The sequence below is a fragment of the Monodon monoceros genome, unplaced genomic scaffold, assembly GCF_005190385.1.
Source record: "Monodon monoceros isolate NGI ecotype Baffin Bay Population unplaced genomic scaffold, NGI_Narwhal_1 Super_Scaffold_18, whole genome shotgun sequence".
Lineage (NCBI taxonomy): Eukaryota > Metazoa > Chordata > Mammalia > Artiodactyla > Monodontidae > Monodon > Monodon monoceros.
The window spans coordinates 54,199,540-54,224,031 of record NW_021703774.1 but is presented as its reverse complement, the minus strand read 5'-3'; the positions used below and the strand labels follow the sequence as shown (position 1 = coordinate 54,224,031).

The window sequence follows — 24,492 nt, the reverse complement described above, 5'->3', positions numbered from 1 at the left end:
AAATGCTGGAGAGGGTGTGGAGAAAAGGGAACACTCTTGCACTGCTGGTGGGAATGTAAATTGATACAGCCACTATGGAGAACAGTATGGAGGTTCCTTAAAAAACTACAAATAGAACTACCATATGACCCAGCAATCCCACTACTGGGCATATACCCTGAGAAAACCATAATTCAAAAACAGTCATGTACCAAAATGTTCATTGCAGCTCTATTTACACTAGCCAGGACATGGAAGCAACCTAAGTGTCCATCATCGGATGAAGGGATAAAGAAGATGTGGCACATATATACAATGGAATATTACTCAGCCATAAAAAGAAATGAAATTGAGTTATTTGTAGTGAGGTGGATGGACCTAGAGTCTGTCATACAGAGTGAAGTAAGTCAGAAAGAGAAAAATACCGTATGCTAACACATATATATGGAATCTAAGAAAAAAAAAAAGTCATGAAGAACCTAGGGGTAAGACAGGAATAAAGACACAGACCTACTAGAGAATGGACTTGAGGATATGGGGAGGGCAAAGTGTAAGCTGTGACAAAGTGAGAGAGTGGCATGGACATATATACACTACCAAACGTAAAATAGATAGCTAGTGGGAAGCAGCCGCACAGCACAGGGAGATCAGCTCGGTGCTTTGTGACCACCTAAAGGGGTGGGATAGGGAGGGTGGGAGGGAGGGAGCCGCAAGAGGGAAGAGATATGGGAACATATGTATATGTATGACTGATTCACTTTGTTATAAAGCAGAAACTAACACACCATTGTAAAGAAATTATACTCCAATAAAGATGTTTAAAAAAAAAGGATTTTAAATTATATAATGTGAATTTCACCTACAATAACTATTCATGAAGGGATCAATTAAATTCTTCACTATTTTCTTTTTGCATATATATATATATATATATAAAATCACAAAATCTAAGGTATTGACAGAAATAATGCCCCTAGAAAATATTCAATACAAGTGGACAATTACGTATAAAATAATCTACAAAGTATAACTCATCTTTTTCTTCCCAAATATGCTACCTTCCCTCAATTTCCTTACTTCTATTAATTCTCCCAGTATCCTTCTCATTTTACTAATAAGCAAGCTCCTTATGGCTGCCATATGAATCTTCCTAAATATCACTCTAAACCTCTTCCTCGTCTATGTAAAATCTTTCAGTGGCTTCCAACAGCTACAGAAATGAAATCACCTTAGCCTGACATTTCGGAGTATAATCTGACTGTAATAATAGTAGCATCATTCTTCGAGTGTGATCACATACCAGGCATTGTGCTAAGTGCTTAATATCATCTCATCTCATTCTCACAACGACGCCCGCAAGAGGTAAGAACTATTATTGGCTCCCTTTTCTGGAAATTAAGACTGAAGTATAAAGAATTTAAGTATTTTGTCCAAGGTCACATAGGTCTCAAGTAGAGACACCAGTATTTAAACTCAAGCAATCTGATTCAAAAGCCCATGTACTTCTGCCTGTGCTGTAGCCTAGCTGTGTAAATTATGACTTGCTATTCTAGTAAGGCAATCTCATCACTTTTTCCCCAACATGTCACTTTCATTCATAAGATTTTGCTCACACCCTTCCCCCTTACACTGTGTATGCAAATCCCACCCTTTCTTCAAGGCCCACCTCAACTCCACTCTGACTTCATGTTCTCTGACCACCCCACAGCATGTACCACCTGCTCTGCCTCTTTTAACCCTTAATTATAGTCTTTCTGATATTGTTATTTAACTCTAGAGTGTGTCTACAGGTTATCATCCCTCGCCTAACAAATGTCCAGAGGGCAGGAACAATTAATTGTACCACAACGGTGCTATGCTCATAGTGGGCATTTAATAAATGCTTGCTAAAAAAACACAAATGCAGGTAACTATGTAAAATGAATGCCATGAACTTCCTTAGTACTAGTTTTTTAACCAATGTTTGTATGCCTACATAATTACACAGGTATATCTTCATGAAATCTATAAGCTCTATTCCACAGGATTACTGAAATGATGCAAGAAAAATATTAGTGAAACTCAAAACAGTACATAGTTTTTTGACCTTTGATTAAAGCATAACATACATACAGAAAAGTGCAAAATTTATAAGTGTACAGCTCAATGAATTTTCACAAACGAGCACACCTTGTAAACAGCAACCAAATTAAGAAAAAAATATTATGCCCCAGAAGTCCCCCTCATGCCACAATGATACCTGCTATTCTGACTTCTACCACCATAGATTAATTTTGCCTAGCAAACCATTTTAAATTATTACAATTGTTTCTACCTGGGGAATCAAATATATTCCTCAAGTATGCCATTTTTTTAAAACATTTAAGAAATGGTCCACTCTGCCTAGGTCTCTCAGAAAATGGCCTTGAACATATTTTATACACATATTCTTATAGAAAATTATTGGTGAAATTGTTAGAAGGTGATAAATCAACCAGCTTCCAACCAATATAGTTTCTATTAAGTACAATGTTTTAGGCCAATAGCAAAATAGCAACAACAACAAAAAAGGCAGATTTCACATATTATCACCACCAGTGACTATGGTTAGGCCTACAAATAAAACATCTTGATAGAAGGTGAAAATGTTAATCACCTCTTTGCTTTGTTACATACATAGCCTATAACCCTGTAACTTGAGTCAGTTTTCTACTTTCTACTTTCTCTACCTTGTGAGCTCCTTACCTGCCCAGTCCAGGAACTCAACACACTCAGTCTGGGAATACCGAGCAGCAACATCTCGAGCTCGCTCTTCCTGGAAGTTCAGAGATTCTATATCAACATCCAATTCCACCAGTGCTTTCAAAGTTTCCAAACGACCCCAGGCTGCAGCACAGTGTAGGAGTGTGTAACCTAACAAATAGAATGAGGATGGTCAGGTCAAGAAGACTGCGCTGTTTTAGGCTATTTTATGGACTAGAAGATCACAATGGCAATCAGGTATTGAGCAATTACTACAGGCTAGGCACTATTCTAAGTGCTTTACATACAGTAAATTCATTTAGTTCATAAAAACCCCATGAGGTCAGAACTATTATAATCCCTATTTTACAGATAAGGAAACAGAGGTCCAGAGAAGCTAAACTTGCCCAAGGAACACAGCCAATAAATGATGAACACAAGGCACCAACACAGGCAATCTGAACTCTGAGCTCTTCAACATCTTCTTAAGGAAGATGGCAATCTCCCTAACAGTCATCTACTGGAACACAATTAGACCTATGACTTTAGCCTAAGGAATCTGCATCAACTCTAATTACTCTATTATTGCTAACACAATCATACAAATTACTACAACTGGTATGCCTTTGGTTTGGAAATTAATCATTTGAATTAAAATGGAAACTATGACCTATCCAATTAGAAAGTTATTTCTAAGATTTACTGAGGCAACTACCATGAGATATAATTGTAAAGGTGAAAAACACGGGGGGCATCTTTAAAATGTTTTCAGACTGGTTTAAAAAAATCAAGTCAAAACTGATTGTTTTAACTTACCCACGAGGATACATTTGTGATTCACTTAACTTGGCCAAAGAGGCATGTAGTACTACAAGAAGAGTTGAGCAGAAGAATGAACTAGCATGTATTAAATGTATTAAGTACTAGGTACTTTATGGGCTACTACTTCATTTAATCCTTCCATTAACACTATGAGGTAGGTATTATCAGCCCCATTAAAGGATACAGAGGAAAGTGCAGATCAGAAAGACTATATCTTGCCCAAGGCCACACTGGTAGTAAGCAGCCAAAGCAAAATCAAACCCAGATCTGTTGCCAAATAAAAGGTTTATAAGGAAAAGGAAATAGCACTCAAATGTTTGCCACTGGTTAGAGTAGGGAAAGAGAGAACAAGGACTCCTCCACTTCCTTCCAGAAACCTCCCTCTTGGCTCCCTATTTACCACATTCCCACAGTCCTGGGTCTCAGACCAAGCTGTAAACTATCTTTGTCTTGAGGCTATCACAACCAGAAGGGATAATAAAGAATTAATAAGGAATCAAAAGGAGCATGAAGTAAGCTACTCCAGGGTCAGCCAAAAGTGGAATTACCTCCCCTCTTTGGCCCAACTCTTTTTTTTAATGTTACAACAGTGAGACATTTCAGAACACCAAGAGATAAAGACTGGCCCAAGAATGTGACCATGGCTTTAGCCCCTACAAAATGGAGGGCCAAGAAATACCCAGATACCAACCCTCATTGTTCCTGCCTTCCGAAGATGCATTTCTTCAGCCAAACGGCCCAGGGCCCCTGGTTTGCTGGGAGAGGGGGACACTATCTACAGAAAAGACACTGCAATAGCAGGAGCAGGAGGCCATTCCAAATGAGATATTCTGGGTCCTGATATTGCTCTTCTCAAGGCTGAAGTTACAGGCCAGGTCAGCAATAACATCTAAATTTTTTTTCCTATTTTTTAATATACATAGTTTAAAAACAAGAAAACATGCTTTCTAAACAGACACAGGCTTTGACCAAGGAATTTAAAACCTATGGGTTTAAACCATGGGTTTAAAAAAAACCATTGTATGTTTTCTTTTTCCCCTCGTGAGAGATGGTGTGTTTTCTAGAAGAAAACACACAGATCTTTGTACCATATGAACCCCATAGCCTTCCCAGGAAAAGAAGAACATTTAAATAAGATGATTTCAAAAGCATCCAGACAAGAAGGGGATTTTCCTAAAGTTCTCCCATAATATTGGCAATGAGTATTTGATCCCAGAAGGGAGATACAGAAGGCTACATTTAGAAATCCCAGCAGGAAGAAAGGGACCATAAATGGAATTCTGAAAAATTGGGATTGGTTCTAAGAGAAAAATAATTTCTTTGTGGAAGACTACTGGTTACTAAACAGAGAGAGTCAACTGAGTAGATAGTTCACAGTACGGCAAAAGATCAGACAAGAAGAAAAGTAATCTTTTTCCTCTATGCAGGCACTGTTCTGTGTGCTTCACAAGTATCAACTCATTTAATCCTCACTACGATCCTATGACATAGGCACGAGTATTTTTCTCATTTATAGATGAGGAAACAAAAGCATGGAGAGGATAAGTACTTTTCTCAAGGTTGCTATAAATTGATGAAGGTCATTAATAAGGTCAAAATCCAAAAACTCCGATGATGATAGTCACAAACAAGTAATAGGCCACGGAACAAAATACTCACCTACCTAGAATATTTTTCACAATCTGCGTACCACCAGCAGTACCAGACTCTTTGAATTCCCCAAATCCTATTGTTTCATGTCTCTATAACTTTGCATATGCTGCTTTTTTCTGACTGATACAGTAATTACAGTAGCAAAATAAAAAATAGAAGTATAAATTTTATATTTACTTAGCATTAATACTGGTATTTTGTAAAACTGAGTTCAGAATTCAGTTTTTAATTAGTGTAACTAATACACTTTATTTTTTATTTATTTATTTACTTTTTATTTATTTTTTGGCTGCGTTGGGTCTTCATTGTTGCATGCAGGCTTCCTCTAGTTGTGGCGAGCGGGGGCTACTCTTTGTTGCAGTGCACAGGCTTCTCATTGCGGTGGCTTCTCTTGTTGTGGAGCACAGGCTCTAGGCATGGGGGCTTCAGTAGTTGTGGCACACGGGCTCAGTAGTTGTGGCACACGGGCTTAGTTGCTCCATGGCATGTGGGATCTTCCCAGACCAGGGCTCAAACCCGTGCTCCCTGCATTGGCAGGTGGATTCTTAACCGTGGTGCCACCAGGGAAGCCCACTAATACACTTTAAATACAAAAATGTATAAGCATAAGATATCAGATAAAAGCATAACTATCAAATAGGAATATTAAGTATATATTGTCATTCTATTAGCAATATAAATTGTCAGATAAAACAAATCAAAATTAAAGATTAAAAAACAAATACTAGGGACTTCCCTGGTGGTACCGTGGTTAAGAATCTGCCTGCCAATGCAGGGGACACGGGCTCGAGCCCTGGTCTGGGAAGATCCCACATGCTGCAAAGCAACTAAGGCCTTGCGCCACAGCTACTGAGCCCACGTGCCACAACTACTGAAGCCCGCGTGCCTAGAGCCTGTGCTCTGCAACAATAGAAGCCACCGCAATGTGAAGCCCACGCACCACAACGAAGAGTAGCCCCCACTCACCACAACTAGAGAAAGCCCACGCAGCAACGAAGACCCAATGCAGCCAAAAATTAATTAATTTTAAAAAACACAAATACTATAAAAATGAAGAAACTATAATCATGAAAATTGCAAATAAAACATTTGATTTTTTAAGTGTGTCAATGGTATCAACAGGGTATTTCTGTACAAATTTTTTCAGCTACTGAAGTTTTTCTCACTCAACATTAGTTGGAAGTAGTTATAAACCAATACCAAATATTTTCCTTCGAATTACCTCAACTCTCATTTTAAAAGAGAGAGATATCTCCGAACAGCTTTTTGCTTTTTTGATAGAACTGCAATCTTTTTATTGAGAGTAAGTTGTAATCTTTATCGCCAAAGAAAACATTGCTGGTTCATATTTGTCTTTTTTAGTTTCCACATATACAGAGAGAGATTCCATTTCAGTTTCCTGATCAATTTCAAAACTATGAGATTCACATTCTACTTGTTTGGGAAGTTTGTGAACTTAAGAATTATTCTTACAATAGAAATTTTGTAATACCACAATATGGACCGTTTAAGTTTGTAATCTTCAGTTTGTCTTTTTATATACACTGAGCAATTAAATCATTGAAATTATTCTCAACCCATAAATGACTCTGATTTCATATTTTTTAAATACCAAATAAAACTATTATACCTATAAAAAGGCCAGTATTTCATTACCTAAAATAGTGGGTAAGTATACCAGAATAACAACAATATTGTAACACTAAAATCTGATACTACAGTTACTATTCTGCCTGCCATGACCAATCCTTCAACCTCCTTTGTCTGGTAAACTCTTGGTCATTCTTCAAGATTCAATATATTGGACTTCCGTGGCAGTCCAGTGGTTAAGATTCCACGCTTCCACTGCAGGGGGCGCGGGTTCGATCCCTGGTCAGGCAACTAAGATCCCACATGCTGTGTGGTGCAGCCAAAAAAAAAAAAAAAAAAAAGATTCAATATAGCGCCTCCTCTGTGAAGCCTTCCTTGACCATGTCCAACACTTCCACGTAAAGTTGACTAATCTCTCCTGAGCTATCACTGTACCTTGTCCCACTGTATATTAATTATCTATTTACACATCTGTTTTCTGCTAAACTGTGAACTTGTCCAAATTTGTTGAATTCATTCATCTTTCCCAAGTTCCCAGCACAAGACCTGGCTAGTCCTCCATCCTTAACAAATGTTTGCTGATTGTATGGAAAGACAGAGTTTAAAACTAATTAGTTCTGATCATGCCTGTTTGAGTATGGCCAGGTTTAGAGACCAAAGCCTTGCCAGAACCAGAGGAGGTTCCACCATCATTAAACTGCAAACTGCACACACCTGTCCTTGGCTCAAACAGAAAAAAAGGTACTTCCCAATACACCAGAAGTCAGTAGTCCAGAGAGCTGAGACTGTAAGAACTCTTTCATTCTCCTCCCTTTGGATCAAAAGTGTCCAATTCTTCAGTATTTAAAATGAAAGGAAATCCTGAAAGCAAATGTGATCCATCAATCACCTGGAAAATCATTTTCCTTCCTACCCATCTGAGTATCATCCACAAATAAATGGCATACATCTTCTTACTTTAGAGATATCTACCTGCAGTTCTTCAACCAGAAGTCCCTTAATTTTAGGCCAATGGCTTCTTATGTTCCAAAAATTAATAGTGTTCACATATACGCACACAATTATCATCCTTTAAAAAAAAAAAGAAAATTCTGTCATTTGTGACAACGTGGATGAACCTCAAAGGCATTATACTAAGTGAAATAAGCCAGATAGAAAAAGCCAAATGCTGCATGGTATCACTTATATGTGGAATCTAAAATAAAAATTATAAGTTAAACCCATGGAAACAGAGTAGAAAAGTGGTTACCAGGGGCTTGAGGGGTGGGGTAAACAGGGAGGGGTTGGTAAAAGGGTACAAACTTTCAGTTACAAGATGAAAAAGGTCTGAGGACCTAATGTATAACATGATGACTATAGTTAATAACTATATTGTATAACTGAAATTTGCTGAGAGTAGAACGTAAATGTTCTCACACACAAAAAAATGCAAAAAACCCTGAATTGATCTGTTCTCCCACATGAACAAGCTCATGGGAACTGAGTCAATACCAACCAAACAAGAAATTTACTGGTAAACTGTAATGTAATTCATTATTTTATAATGATTAAAATAATAATTGCCAAATTGGTACAATTAGGTTTGCCAGTTCATGCATACTTTCCATTACAAAATCATCTTCATGGAATGCCAAATAAGCTTAGAATTTCCCAAATCATCAAGTCCTGGTTCCTTTTAATTTACCAGTTCTCTCAATTTCTCTCCTCTCCATTTTACTATAAGCAGCAAGAAGCAAGCAGGATGCACCTTCAACCTCTGCTAAACAAGATTTCATGGCAAGCATGATATCAGAATGAAGAAATGGATTATCTTAGAGCACATCATCAAACTTGAAAGACTGTACACCTATATCCACACACTGGAAAATACCTAACAAGAGGATGGCAATACTCATATCAATTAGTCAGAACACCACCTTCCTTGAATAGTACTAGAGGCACACTGTCAGATATTGATTTGGGGCTCTCATTTTCTTTTATGTAGTATGATATTAGATATTACTATCAGTCCCATTTTTTGGGTGAAGAAGCTGTAGCATGGAAAGGTTATATAATTTGCCCAAGTCATAGGTAAGATTCAATACTAGGTAAGTTTGCTTCAGGTTCTCAATAGCCTTAAGGAAGGTTTCTTCTGTTCCTATTTCCCTAAAAGCTTTCATCATGAACGAGTGCTGCATTTTCTTTCAAAAGACTTTCCTACATCTATTGATATGATCATGTGGTTTTGTTTATTTAATCTTTTAATGTAGTGAATTATACTAACATTTTTTTCTAATGTTAAAACCATCCTGCATTAATGGGATAAACTCAACCTAGTCCAATAAATGTTTTAACACACAATCTTAGATTCAATTTGTTAAGATTTTATTTAAGATGTTTGCATCTGTGTTATTAAATGACTGGCCTATAATTTTCCTTTCTAGTGCTGTCCTTAACTAGTTTTGCTATAAAAGTTCTCTCTCATAAAATAAGTTAAGTAGTTTTCCAACTCTTTTTACATTCTCTGGAACCTTTGTATCAGCTAGAGATTACTTTTTCCCTACAAGTGTAGTAAACCTTACCTTTTAAAACATTTGAGTTTGAAATTAGGTGGGGGTGGGACAATGAGGCAGATTTTGATTACTTATTCAATGTTTTTAAATAACTATTGTTCTAGTCAAGTTCCTAGTTTTTTCTTGAATCAATTGGTAATTTATATTTTATTGGAAAATTGTCCATTTCATCCAAGTTTTCAAATGTACTGTCATGAAGTTGTTTATGATACTTTCTAGGAATTTTTTAAATCTTAGTTTTTCCTGTGTGAATGCTTCATTTTTAAAATTCCAAATGTTGTTTATGCTCTCTCTTTCTTATATCACATATCAAAAACTATCAATATTATCAAAGGTTTTTCAACTCTTTTTCACTAAACCAGATTTTGGTTTTGTTGATTCTATTGTGGTTTTTTGTTTGTTTGTTTTTTGGTGGGTTTTTTTGGCTGCACTGTACAGCTTGCAGGATCAGGGATCTTAGTCAACAAGGGGTCAGACTGAACCTGGGACACCTGCAGTGGAAGAGTGGAGTACTAACCACTGGACCACCAGGGAATTCCCTCTCTATTGTTTCTTTATTTTCAATGTCATTATTTTACTCTATTATTTTCTCTTCTTCTTTGGATTTTCAGTTGTTCTTTTTCTAACTCCTTGAGTTAAATACACTGCTTTCTAATTTTCAATATTTCTTATATTCTAATATATGCATTCAATTAGAATTTTAATTTTAGTTTTATTCCACAAGTTCTGACATAACTAGATCCTGTTGCCACTTAAATATTTCATAATTTCTATTATACCTTTTGTCACCAACAGATAATTTAAAGTGTGTTTTTGTTTCCAAACTTATAGGGATTTTCAGTTATCTTTTTGTTACTATTTTCTAATTTTATTTTATTGTTGTCAGAGACCACAGACTGCATGCTACGGATTCTTTGATATTTGTAGACACTTCCTTTATGGCCTAACATATCAATTTTTTAAATTGTTCCATGTGAGCATGAAGAAAATGTATAGTCCCTATTTGCTAAAGATCATTGTTTTATTTTCTACAATGACCATGTTTTATATTTGCAATCTGAAAAAACAAGTGACTGAATTTAAAGAGTTAATTGGATAATGGCTACAAAAAATAAATCTTCAAAGGAAAGAGATAATAATATTATTGAGCATTTACTGTATACCAACTTTATATTTATTATCATATTTAATCCTCATAACCTATAAGGAAAACCCTATAAAGAAAATACAATCATCCCCATTTTGTAGATGAAACAGAGACACAAAAAGATTAAGTAACTTGCCCTAGTCACACAGCTAATAAATAGTGAATTCTGTGTTCTTAACTACTATGCTATACTAAATACATCAACATGCATATACACACATTCATATGTGTGTGTATATACACACACACACACAACATATGCAAAATATAAAGCAGGCACATCAAATTTATCCAAATTTAAAGATAATACATAGCATCTTTAGGTAGTCATAAGTAATATTGATAAGAGAAAAAAGACGAAATACCTCTGGTGGTTTTTTCATTCAGATTCACACCATATTTGGCTAAAGCTCTAATCACATCACTTTGCCCAGCCATGCAAGCTGCATACAACAAATTTCTCCCAACAATGTCTTCTTCCAAGAGTAGCTGCATGGCCTGTTCATGGTGAGGGTTCTCAGGATCCTCAAAAATCTTCTGCAAACCTTCTACATCCCCTGTGAGAGCAGGGGGTAAGAGGGGATTAATGGTGGCAGTTTCCTCTGCTTCTTTGGATTCTTCTTCTTCATTATCATCTTCTTCCTCTTCTTCTTGCTGTGAGAAAAATATTGATTTTTCTGAACTCTCTGACTCTGGGGGTCCTTCTGACTCCATTAACTCCAAAAATACCTGAGACCAAAAAAAGTAATAGAAATCTACTCAAACAAATCATTATTTGTTTATTTATTTGTTTGATCACTCAACTGACATTCAGTCAACTGAATGAAATGAAAGTACTTAACTGCTTCAAAATAAACCAGTTATAAGATACTGCATCCCTTCAATCAATAAAGTTTATTGTGCACCAACACACTGCCTGAATATATACTAAAATGCTGAATGATGTAAACAGTAAATTCAGTAGGAACAGGAGAAATATCAACCTGGGTGAGATTCATTAGGAAAAGATTGAAAGAGAATGTTAAAGAGGCTCACCTGCCTAAACAAGGGTCCGTGGTGGGGAGAAGTGAGAAATACAGCTGGATCACTGAAGCCAGATTATTAAGAACTTAAAAATCAGGCACTGACATTTAGACAGAATTCATTCACTCAGTAATACTTACTGAAAGCCTACTAATATACTAAGTGCTGTATAGGCACTATGTAAATTACCAAGAAAAATCAAATTTATTTCCTGCCCTTAACAACTTACTATTACAAAGGAGAAAATATGACATGTACAAAATAAGTGTAATAAATGGTGACAAGTGCTAAGAATCATAAAAGATGAAGTGCTATGGGAGTTCAGAAGGGACCAGATTAAGTCCTGGTAAAGTTAATCAAGTAAGTCTTAATAGTACTCACTCTGTCAGAACACATATTAAATTGGGGATGATTCAGAGAAGAGTAGCATGGTTCCCTCATGTGTACAAAAATGTTTGTAGCTGTTCATAAAAGCAAAACTCCTGGGCAGGAAAAAAAAAACCAACGCCTATGAACAGGAGCATAAACTGTGGCATATTCACACAAAATTGTATATGGTAGTTAAAATGAAGAAATTACAGTAATATACTGTACAATAGCCAGTGAGGAATTTAATTCTGCCACCAACCACTGAATGAGTTTGGAAGTGGATCTGCTCCAGTTGAACTTTGAGATGACTGTGGTCCCAGGCAACGCCTTGACTGCAGCCTCGTGAGAGACCCTGAAGTAAAAGATCCAGCTAAGCTGTGCCCTGATTCTTAACCCAGAGAAACTGTAAGATACTGAATGTGCTATTTTAAGATACCAACTTTGAGGACAGTTTGTTATACAGCTATAAATAACTAAGGCACACAACGATATAAATGAATATTAGCAATACAGTATTAGCTGAAAAAAGTAAATCCAAAAGATTAAATATACCAAGATATATTTTTGTAAAGTTCAAAGCAATTAAAATTATGGTTACCAAGGGGGAGGGATGGGGGAAGGACAGTTTGGGAGTTTGGGATTGACATGTACACACTGCTATATTTAAAATAACCAACAAGGAAAAAAATTAAAATAATAAAAATTAAGTTAAAATAGACTTTTTAGGAATATAAGTAGGTACAATAACACTATTTTAAAAAGAAGAAGAAAGGCAAGATTGAACACAAGATTCAGGATAGTGTTGAGAGGGTGGGTAAAGATGCAGGGAATGGGATAAAGGGAATCACATTTCTAGTAAAGAATATGGCATTTAAGCTGCGCCATAAAGAATTGGCAAGATTTGGTCATTCACAATTCAGAAGGAATGGAAATCTAGTTAGACAGAATAATATCTCTTTATACCATAGCCCTATATTAATCTCTACCGTCACTAAATGTGTATAATACTTATAATCTGTTGAAGTTAGGAATTCTCTGATTGCAAATAATAGAAAAATAATAGGATTGACTTTTAAAAGTAGGAGATGATTTTCTCACATAGCAGGAAGTTTAAAGGTGGAGATGGTTCAGCAGCTCAAAAATATAGATCTAAGCTCTATTTTTCTATTCTATCACAGTTCATAAGACTTTCATCATCATGGCTGTTGCCTAATGGTGACAAGATGACTGTCATAATTCCTGGCATCACGTCTGCATTTATAGCAGTAAAAAGGGGGAATCCCCCTGAGGACACTAGTGGCATTCATCCCTTTTGAGAGGAAAGTGAAAAAAAAAACTTTCCTAACAAGACCCAACAAACTTCCAGTTATATCTCAAAGGCCAGATTGTTTCCTTATATTTAAGAGAAGGAAAAAAAAGTTTCTTGATTTTCCTGCCTCAATAACAGAAGCAAGCAAGGTAGATGGGGTTGGGGATGGGAGTTGAGTTAGCCAATCAGTCATGACTCCACCATAAAATTTGGTCCAAATCTTATCTTTGAGACTGTTTTAGTCAATCCCTTCATTTTACAGAATGAATATAGAGGAAACTTATAATCCTTTGAGTGCCTGACATTCACTATCCACCCTCCCAACACACATCCCTGTACACATAAACACACACACACTCACTTCCTTAAAGAATCCCAACCTCCATTTTAAAAAATTCTTCTAATGGAAGATAAAGCTAACTCCCCACTACAGAAGCCAGAGAGGCACGATCCTACTTCTCTCCATCTCAGCACAAGCTTGGGAGCAGGCACATAAGTTAGGTTCAGCTAATCAGCTACTAAGTCCCAGGATCTTGACTTTTTGTTGTTAATCATTGTATTATTTTTGTTGTTGTTGACATATAACACTGTATTAGTTTAAGGTGTACAACATAATGATTTGATATATGTATATATTGCAAAATGATTACCACAATACGTTTAGTTAATATCCATCACCTCGCATAGTTACAAAATAGTTTTTTCCTGTGACGAAAACATTTAAGATCTAATCTCTTAGCAACTTTCAAATACAATATTGTATTCAACGCAATACAATATTGTTAACTATAGTCACTATGCTGTACAGTACTTCCCCAGAAGGTATTTATCTTGCAACTGGAAGTCCTTTTGACCACCTTCATTTATTTCACCCACCCCCTACACCTGCCTCTGGCAACTACTAATCTGTTCTCTGCATCTATGAGTTTGTTTTTTTTTAGCTTCTACATATAAAAAAAACAGGATCTTGACTCTTGAACATGGGCCACAAGGACATGAGGCTACTTGAAGGACATTCAACACAAGTGACAGCAACAGTGTACTGATCGAACTTCCTGCTATGAGAACATGCTGTGGTTCTTGTGGTGTGAGCCCCCCAGAGCTCCCCTGGTTCCTGCTCATCCAGCCTCCCTAATCATGTGGGCCCCTGGTAAGTAGAGCACTCAGATAATTAGTTCTTTCTCAAAATCTAATCTCCCTCCCTCTTTTCTTTTAACCATACTTTTTTTAACCAATATTTATATTGGAATAAAACTATTTCCCAGGCACTCTTGTAATATGGTGTGGCCATATGTCCAAGTAGTAAACAACAAGATGTAAGTAGATATGTATTGATAGTATGTAACTTCTAGAAAAGTGTAATTCCTTCTCACTGGATTGCAAGCCTGATACCTAGAGCTTGCACAGCTCATTTAGACCATGAGGTAGATGTCCTGTCCAAATACATATATATTACTTCAATTATAATACACAGCATATAGTAGTTTGTCATATCATGTTTTAATTATACATGTAAACATATATAACGTCTATTAATAGGGTAACCAAATAATTAATTTTTCAGTAGTAATGGACATTTTTATCTTGGGCACATTGCATTTATGGGTATATTTGCATACATATAATTAAACAAAATATCATTTATCCTTACTACGTGTAACATACTGATGTTTTTAATCCCATCTATTTTTTAAGGCTGGGTGCCACCCACTAAATGGATTTCATGACCCACTAATGGGTTGCAACCCACAGTGTGAAAAAATATTAGTCTTGAATAACCACTAAGGAAACTCTACCACGAAATCAACGAGAGGCTCTAACAGAAGTTAGACAGCATGTGCTTGTAGTTTATAGCTTAGGTGACATATGTCCTCATGCACCCAGGACAGTTCCAGTGACATCTCTTCCCCTGGTGTGATTTTTTTTTTTAATTTATTTTTAGCTGCATTGGGTCTTCATTGCTGTGCACAGGCTTTCCTAGTTGCTGTGAGTGGGGGCTACTCTTCGTTGCAGTGGGTGGGCTTCTCATTGCGGTGGCTTCTCTTGTTGCAGAGCATGGGCTCTAGAGCGCAGGCTCAGCAGTTGTGGCGCACAGGCTTAGTTGCTCTGCGGTATGTGGGATCTTCCCAGACCACTGCTCCAACCTGTGTCCCCTGCATTGGCAGGCGGATTCTTAACCACTGCACCACCAGGGAAACCCCAGCCCTGATGTGATTTTTAATAGCATCCTCTTTCACTCTCAAAACGTCCATTACTACTACACAATAAATTATTTTGTCCCCTTACTAATAACGTGATATTCTGGAACATTCTACTAAAGATATCTATATTCAAACCTTAGAGAATAGAGGCAAGATGTGTTTGAAATGCCTTTCCTCACTGGCCCATCAGAGGCCCAGACATGAGACCTTGAAGATACTGAGAAAATTCTATTTGTATTTCAGATGTATTCCTGCTAGGCCTAGAATAGCTTTCTTTTTCTCCTCCACTCCTACTAGCAAAATCCTACGTAGGCCAAGCTATAAACCTACCTTCTTCCTAAAACGTTTCTTCACTACTCTCTAGAATGTACCCAGGCCTTTCCCTCCTCTGAACTTCAAAGGTCATTATATATATTCTATACCATACAATCTACCAAATATGGTGTTGTATTATTTTCTATTTGTTTCAAGTACTTAAAACACCAACTCAATTTGACTGTAAACTGGATAGGAGCAAGTATCAAGCTTTTGTTTCTCGTGTCACTTTCAGACTTACCACAATTCCTAGCTTGTCGTATGCATTCAATAACTCTTAACATCAGGCTTGCAATTTCCCCTGCTTTTCTTCACATCCAAGAGCAATGGATTTTGGAGTTAGAAAGACTTGAGTACACAATGCAACCCTGCAACTTATTAGCTACATAATACTGGGAAATTTACCTAATCTCTGCTAGGAATAACACTAGAACCTAGTTTATATGATTATTCTGAGACTTAAAATAAATCAGACGATGCGTGTGCTAAGCACATGGTGAGCACTTGGTATGCGGACCCTATCATCATCATTGTACCATCATTCCTAGAGCAAAAGCATCCATGAAGCAAAAGACAAGATGGTAGTTCTATTAGTTCTTTTATTTTTTTAATACACAGTTTTCCTACATAGGGTTTGAGCAAATGACTTTCTCTACGACCACCGAACACTTGATTACAGACAGATTATTCTGCATCTAGAGATCAATCTAATCACAGGTTAATTCAGAGATGTGGAGATAAATTAGATCAAATCTAGGAATATGATTCAGGCCAGAATACTAAAAGCTACCCTTGGTACACCCTTGAATAGAGTTTAATTTCCATATCAATCCAGAAGTAATATGATTAGGGCAGCAGTTCTCAAATTCTATGATCTCAGGGCTCTTCACGCTCTTAGAAATTGAGAACACCAAAAGTGTTTGTTTATGAGGGTTATATCTATCTGTATTTACCATATTAGAAATTAAAACTGAGAAATCTTTAAAATATTTATTAATTCATCTTAAAACAATTACATGTTAACACAAAAGTACAGCTTATAAAAAATAACTATATAAAGACAAAAAAATGATGAGTGGCATTATTTTACGTTTTTGCACATCTCTTTAATGTCTGGCTTAATAGAAGACAGATGGATTCTCATATCTGTTTCTGCATTCTCTGCAATGATGTGTGATATTGTGATACCACATGTCAGGTGGCCTCTAGCAAACCACTGTGACATGTGAGAGAATGAGAGTGCAACGGCAAAAAACATCGAAGAATTAATGTGAAGATAGTTTGACTGGCAGACTCCCTGAAAATGTCTTAGTGATCCCCAGGGATTCTCAGACCATACTCTGAGAACCACTGCACTAAGACTAACCCTCAAGCCACTCCACTCTATCGTCAAGCTCCCAAGACTGTTCTAATCCAAATCTAGACTGAACTAGGATCAGCCTTTCTGTAATAAAAGGACAAAGTGAAGTCTTGTAGTCCATTTATCCTTAGGCCTAACTTTTGAAAGACAATATCTAATTAGGAGAATAAAAGTAAACTCTCATGTGTTTGGTGGTCTATTGCTGACTATGCCTTTCATCATATTGTCCTTTGAAGACAAAGAATTCTATTTTCTATGGGTTTTTTCTTCTTATAACATAGAAGATTTAGAATATTTTAAAGCATTTTTACTGTGAATATAAGTTGTAACAGGGTGATCATACTAACAAAGCTTTTCCTTTCTTCCTTTTATCAACATTCTAGATATTGAAAACACTTAACTCACTAACATTTTTGTTTTAGAAAACAGTTTTTCCCATGAGAAATATGTAAGTTATGTTTAATATATAGTGGGTTTATTTGTGTTATTGTTAAAACAATAAACTTTTTTTAATTCTCAGTTTTAAGTTCTAATTCTTACTATACCTATAATATTTACTGTATGGATAGATACTTTCTTTGCCCAGAATAGTTATAACATGAATCAAAATTGCAACCCCACTACATATAACCAACAGTTCACATAGAAAATGAGCGTGGAGAGGGGAGAGGGAGGGCTGGAACTCTGAAGGCAGAATGACTGTGAGTCAGAAGACCCATGCTTTAGTCCTGATTCTTGTATTTATTTTATTAAATATGCGACTTTTCTGAACTTACTCTCCTCAATTGTGAATTGAGAATAGTTCTGCCTTACTGAATTAGTGTGAATTTTAACTACTAAGTGTGAATTCTTTTGAGGCTGCTAAGGCACTAATAATAGAAAATCACATAGGTCCCTACTCCACAGGCATCCCAGTCTGGTGGGAAAGACACAAGTAAATCAGCAATGACAGAGTGAGATAAGGGGCATAATGGACATAAGCAAAGGGTGCTTGGAGAGTAAAGAGGCTGGACCTCTAAATTAGACTCCCGAGTGGGGAGGTCCCGGAAAGGCTTCGCAGAAGAGGGGACACTTCAGTATCGAAGAGCAGGAGTCTTAAAAGGAGGAGAAAAGGACAATCCAAGTAATGGGATTAGCATAAACAAAAGGCAAGGAAGGCAGACAAGACGCTATGAAGTTGTGGTAGAGGAATAGATCTTAAGGACCTTTTAAGCCAATTAAATTTTTTCTTCAAAAAATATAGTCCCTTAAGGATTTTAAGTCCCAGCTCAAGGGAAAGGCCTCAAAGGGCAGCCCTGGGCTCCCAGGATTAAACAAAGGGAAGACCCGAGGATACAGACAGTGGCAGCCCCAGTGCGAGAACACGGAGGTGGGGCGGAGGGGGTACCGGTCATTTCTGGGCACCACAGTTCGCCTTTCCGCCTGAAGCCCGAGGGACCGCCCGCGGAGCGTGACCGGCTACGCAAAGCTCGGGGCAAAGGCAAAGACTGAGGACGCCGCGGTTGAAGCCCACTCCCCTCCAGCCCCTGCCGAGCAGCGTGTAGGGGAGATGCCCATTCTCTTCCACGCCCATGCGGAGCGCCCACCCCAGGCCCCTCGGACCCCGGACCCGCGACCCTCCGACCCGCACTCACCGCTCCCTAGGCCCGGGCTTCTGCGGTTACCATGGCGACGGCGCACCGGCGCTCGGCAGCGCCACCCCCCTGAGCGCGGCGGCTCCGGCTGCGCGCAAGCGTCAAGGGTACAAGGTGCAGGAAGCGGGAGGCCAAAGGCGGGGAGGAGTTCGTCAAAATGATTGAAATTGCTGTGTTTGGACGGTGGCGTGCTGGTTTTTTCTTTGTTTTGTAAGTTTTCAGTAATATGGTCCATATTTATTTTACAAATTTAAAAGATAAATTCTAAAAATAAGGTGTGTATATTGGTTGCCGGCCAGTCTTAGACGTTTGGCCTTTAAACGAAAGAATTTTCAGTAAATATGAGAATGCATTCTAAAACAACGGAAGATTGTAAATATAAAACGGACAACTTGCTTAATTTTCTAGTCTACTGAGCATCTTTCTCCTATGGTTCACAGTCATTGTCGCCAACAAAAGGCGTTTCTTGAGACCTCACAAGCGCCCACTATGGCAGGAGCGGAAGCAGTTTGGAAACTGTGTCTCTTTTGATTCAGGAATTTAAGATCCAAAACAGTCTTTTAAAAAGGGGGAAAGGAATGTAGGTGGGATAGGAGCATCGAAAGAAACCAGTAGAGAAGAGGTAAGCGTACCCAGAAATTATGTAAATGTTCATATCGATCACGGAGGGAAGACCGGGAAGTTTTTGTACTGAAAAGGAAAAAAACCTTCATTTCTTTCATCATCTATTTCTACAAGGAAATCATTAAGGAAGAGGTACCATTTTAGAGAAACTACAAACATTTTAGCTGAAGGCTGAATAGCCTAGTTTTAAAGTGAATATTTGGCCAAAGGCCCAAGCAAAATATCACTATCATAGATCTGAACTTCTGAAATACAAGAGGAATTTTGAAAAAATTTTAAACTGTAGTATTAAAATTTCTTATTCAGATAAGTTGTGGTAATCAGAATTGTAGAGATGACCTTGTAGACAGAGACAGTAGTCTAGAAGCTTTGTCAGCTGCTAGCTTGCTCCGGCAATCACCAATACAGCGTATTTACTCTACTAAACACTCATTTCCTACTGAAGTTGGTGGAGGAGCAAGACATTTTAGGCATTTCACTTTTAATATGTTCTTTTTCATAGTCTTTGGTTTGGGGAGAGTCTTTTAATGCCTGAATGCAAGATGACATGATGCATGACTGTGCATGATTATGTTTTTAATTAATCTTCATTGGTTGTGAAGGAGTCCCAAATACAATTGTTTCTTGAAAGTCTTAAATTGAATTAAATAACTAAAAATTAAATAGAGTTCTTAAAGATTACTTTTAGTACTCTGAATGCTAGAAAGTATGGGAATACACTAAATAGGTCTGAGAAACCTAAAAGCAAAGGGGCCTTGTTCTCTTCTTAACTCCATGTCAGAAACAGCTGCATGATTCATTGGGGCAGACTAGGTTAGAAACAGCCTTACAAAGGAGATTCCCGCCTCCAGTGTGGCCCAGATGCAGCAGAAAGACTCCTACAATCACCTCTAACTCCCATGCCCGCCACCCAAAGCTTGGGATAAAGAGCCATTGAATCTGAAGGGGGTAAATGGATGTACGAGAGACATGTCGACAACAACCTGTAGGTACTAACAATGGGGGTCCAGATAAGACAATGAAGGCCTGATATACAAATTACTTAAGGAACAGATGAGATAAGCACTCTTCAAGCCCCCCTAAAATCAGGTCAGCTCCAAAAAATTATGGTAGAGAGGTTTCCAAATTGATTGAAATTCATTTTTTCCACTCTAGGAGAATGGGTCCTCTGATTAGAATTTAAATTATTGGTCTTCCCTGGTGGTGCAGTGGTTAAGAATCCACCTGCCAATGCAGGGCACACAGGTTCGAGCCCTGGTCCAGGAATGTCCCACATGCCGTAGAGCAGCTAAGCCCATGCACCACAGCTACTGAGCCTGCACTCTAGAGCCCACGAGCCACAACTACTGAGCCTGTGTGCCACAACTACTGAAGCCCATGCACCTAGAGCCCATGCTCTGCAACAAGAGAAGCCACCGCAATGAGAAGCCAGCGCACCACAATGAAGAGTAGCCCTGCTCACAACTAGAGAAAGCCCGCGGGCAGCAATGAAGACCCAACACAGCCAAAAATAAAAATAAATAAATCTATTTTTAAAAAAGAATTTAAATTATTTTAATTATTATTATATTTCTTAAATTCCATAGTTCATAGACTGAGAATCATGTTCTTTATACAAGTTAATTTCTGGTGAAATAACAGGATAAATTAGTTGAGAAAGTTAAAGTTACTCCAAGGTAACTTAATGTACTATATTAATATTTATATTTCATTAACTAAAGGCCTATCATATGATGAGTACTATGTAAGTGATTCTTATAAATAATCCCTAATCCTCAGAGCAACTCTGTGAAGGTAGTATTATTATTCTTCAAACTGACACTCAGCAAAGTTGGGTCACCTACCTAAGACCACACAGCTAGAAAAGAGCTGAACCAGGGTTTGAACCTAGGTCAGTGTGGTTTAAATTACCACAGGTTTGCCACTGGTTAGCTATAAACTAATTATGTATTAGAGGATGCCTGTCCAAACTGATAATTTAATTTTAAAATAATCTATCTTGAGCCATTGTTTTGGCAGTAATTAGAACATATCAATGCCACTCCTGCAGTATGACTAAAGGACTGTTTCTGCACATAGCTAATCTTCACAGCTGAAACCTGAAGGAGAACGTACTGAACATCCATTGTTTCTGCCTGCCCATCCTTCCTCTTCTGGTTACAGCACACAGTTTTCTAGTAGGCAATCCCTTTCACACACTCTCAGCCCAGGTCGTTTGGGTGGGGCCAGTCCCACTCCAGATCAAGTCCCAGCCAAGCAGTGTTTTCTACACCCCTGGGCACAGTGATTAGGTCAGGAAAAAGCATGGGACACAGATCAGTGTAATCAAAGCTAATCCTGAATTTTTGCCAGAGCAGTAGGTAAATAGGCATTCTTTTTTCAGCAGGGGTTGATGAGAGACGGTCAGCCTGAGTTGCCAGTAACCATCTTGCCACTATGTGGAGAGAGCTTGACAGAGCAACGAAAGAGCCAAGAAATGAATCCTGAGGCCATTCCTTGAGCCCTGGAGCTAGAAATACCCAAAGCCATTTTTTATCCCCCTTTTTCAATTGTGTAAGTCAATAAATTACTTTTTTCTAATTCAAAAAAAGATTGGATTTTTGTTACTTGTAACATCAATGTCCCATAATATGGAGGGGGGGTATATTTAGGATGGCTTTGTTTTAGAAACATGCTATCCCTAGGGGTAAATACCTGAAATTTGGGATGGATATTATTGCAGTTACAAGTTTCACTTATGGATGGACCACCGTGCTTGAATATTATTGGTTAGTTGATCAATGTTAACCTGGAGGCATGTTTCTAGTAAAATGCCCTAATGTTCTGTCACCCTCTCCATTTCACCATCTCTGAGTTAGTGACTTAAATATAACTATATAAGGCATACTTATCAGATGACCCAAGCCTTGGAATAATAAATCATATGAGAGAGGATGGCAGAGTGAAAATCCAAACTCAAAAGATAACTAGAAATTCAACAGGCAAAGGAGTAGAAAAAGGCAACCCAAAAGAAATGTAAAAATGCACGAGGCACAAAATAAACAGCAAAGTGCATTAGTGAATACCTAAGTAGGTTAAAATAGCAGGAGAATATGTGGTTGGGAGAGAGGCAAGAGATGTAGTTAGGGGGATTAGACGAGATCAGACAGCAATGGGGAGAATGGTTTGGACAGGATAAGACTGCAGGCACAAAGAGGAGTCAAGGCTGACTCCCAGGTTTCTATCTTGTGTGACCAGGTGGTTTGTGGCTTGTGGTTTCCTAAATAAGAGAGATTTTGAGGAAGGGCCGGGTCAGAATCAGGATAATGAGTTCAGTCTTAGAAAAGGTAGAAATATCAGTGTGCCTGATATCAGTTACTGTATATTTGAATCCAAAGCTTAGTAGACAAGACCAGGATATAAATATAGATTTGGGAGTCATTGGAGTATAAATGTTATCAACAACCTAAAAAGAAGATGAAGTCATCCAAGATGAGTGAATAAAAGAAAAGAGGGCTGAGGACAGAGCCCTGGGGAGCAATTACATAAGAAGTAAGCAGAGGAAGATAGGGAAAGAATGATCTGAGAATGAACAGACCCAGATAAGTGTGGCAACATAGAAGCCAAGGAAATAGTTTCAAAAAAGACTGAAAAAATGACAATGGAATTTGGCACTTATGAGTAACCTTTGTGGGATCAGTTTTAGTGAAGGGTGGTAGGCAAAATCTAGATTTCAGTGGACTGAGGAATGAATGAGAGAGGTCAGGAAGTAGAACCACTAAGTTTTTTTCTTTTTTTAAAGGCTTTTTTGTTTTTGACTCTCTAAATGCAAGAAATATCTTTATTTTTAAAGTAAGATAATTTTAGCATTTGTCAGATATAACATCAGGGTCATCAATTTAACAACTATAATTGGAAATGAGGAAGTGCTGGCTGTAAATATACACTACTCTTCTGAGAAGTTTGACTAAGATGTGGAGGGAGGAGATTGCCCAGAAGTTAAAGGAAGACAAGGTATTAAGGGAGATGTCTTGGCAGCGGGAGGATCACAGAAGCCTGAGTGTATCTATAGGATGATATCAAGGAGCTAGTAGAAAGAGAAGATTAAGAAAGGAGATGACAGGTGAAGTAAGACCCTAAAGGAAATTAGAGGGAAAAGGGTTAAGGTATAGATGGGAGGGTTGGCCTCAGAGAGGAGGAACGTGGCTTGGTCCTCTAATTCTGAAATGGAAAAGGTAGCAGTGGTGTGGATACAGATAATTTTTCTAGACTATGGTATTGGAAGTTAAAGAAACCAAGCCTGATGGCCTTGAACAAAGTATGCTTAAACTGAGGGAGGAAGAGATGAGTGAGGGGCTTGAAGATTTGGCAAAATAAAGTTTAAAAATATTGATGGCAGGGCGCAGTGGTTGAGCATCCGTCTGCCAATGCAGGGGACACGGGTTCATGCCCCAGTCTGGGAAGATCCCACATGCCGCGGAGCGGCTAGGCCCATGAGCCATGGCCGCTGAGCCTGTGCGTCCGGAGCCTGCGCTCTGCAACGGGAGAGGCCACAACAGTGAGAGGCCCGCGTACTGCAAAAAAAAAAAAAAAAAATGTTGATGGCATTGGAGAGGTGAATGAGGATGAAGACCATGAATTTAAGTGACCCCCAACCTGCAGAGTCAAGTGCTTTTCTCCAGCAATGCTCAGACATCCAGCTTGATCTGAAGTGGGTGTGATGGAAGGATAAAGGTACATGAGGATAAAAAGTTCTGGTGAGAAAATGAACAGTGAAAGGATTAACCTTGTCCAAAGAAAAGTTGGCCCTTTCCCCCCAGTTTCTTGGAGGTAACCTCTAAACCCTTGGTATGTCCTGCCTGTCTTTGTTTACCTGGAGGCCTTGGACCATGCTGCATAGTCTGTGCTAATAATGTGCTTTATGGTGGGGCCATGGGTCATGCAGCATCAGCTCAGCCTCTCGAGCCATCTCTAACATCCCCAATGCAATCAGCGAGCCCAGTTTTGTATTGGCATCTCCTACGATCAATCTGGTCTACAGAGGAGAGCCACTACTGAACTTATTAGTGATTCTGGGTTCCCTTCTCTCTAGCACCTTCCTTATTACTTTGGTAAATGGTGTATCCTCTGGTCTGTCCCATGGAACATTATTGCCTGGTGAGTTTTCCAGGCTTATATATTTAGTACGTATATCCATTTTAGCATGCTCACTTC

At 38.1% G+C, this 24,492-nt stretch overlaps 1 protein-coding gene across 1 annotated transcript in view; it reads right to left on the bottom strand.

Annotated features, from left to right (window-relative positions):
* ANKRD45 (ankyrin repeat domain 45) overlaps positions 1-18,700 on the bottom strand; it is a 55,604-nt gene extending 36,904 nt beyond the window's left edge. The window contains exons 1-3 of the mRNA XM_029231243.1: positions 18,676-18,700; positions 10,830-11,193; positions 2,704-2,871 (exon numbers count right to left, since the gene is read on the bottom strand). Of these exons, the coding sequence (XP_029087076.1) occupies positions 2,704-2,871; positions 10,830-11,178 (517 nt within the window). The 5' untranslated portion in view covers positions 11,179-11,193; positions 18,676-18,700. The remainder of the gene's footprint in view (positions 1-2,703; positions 2,872-10,829; positions 11,194-18,675) is intronic.
* Positions 18,701-24,492: the final 5,792 nt, after the last annotated feature.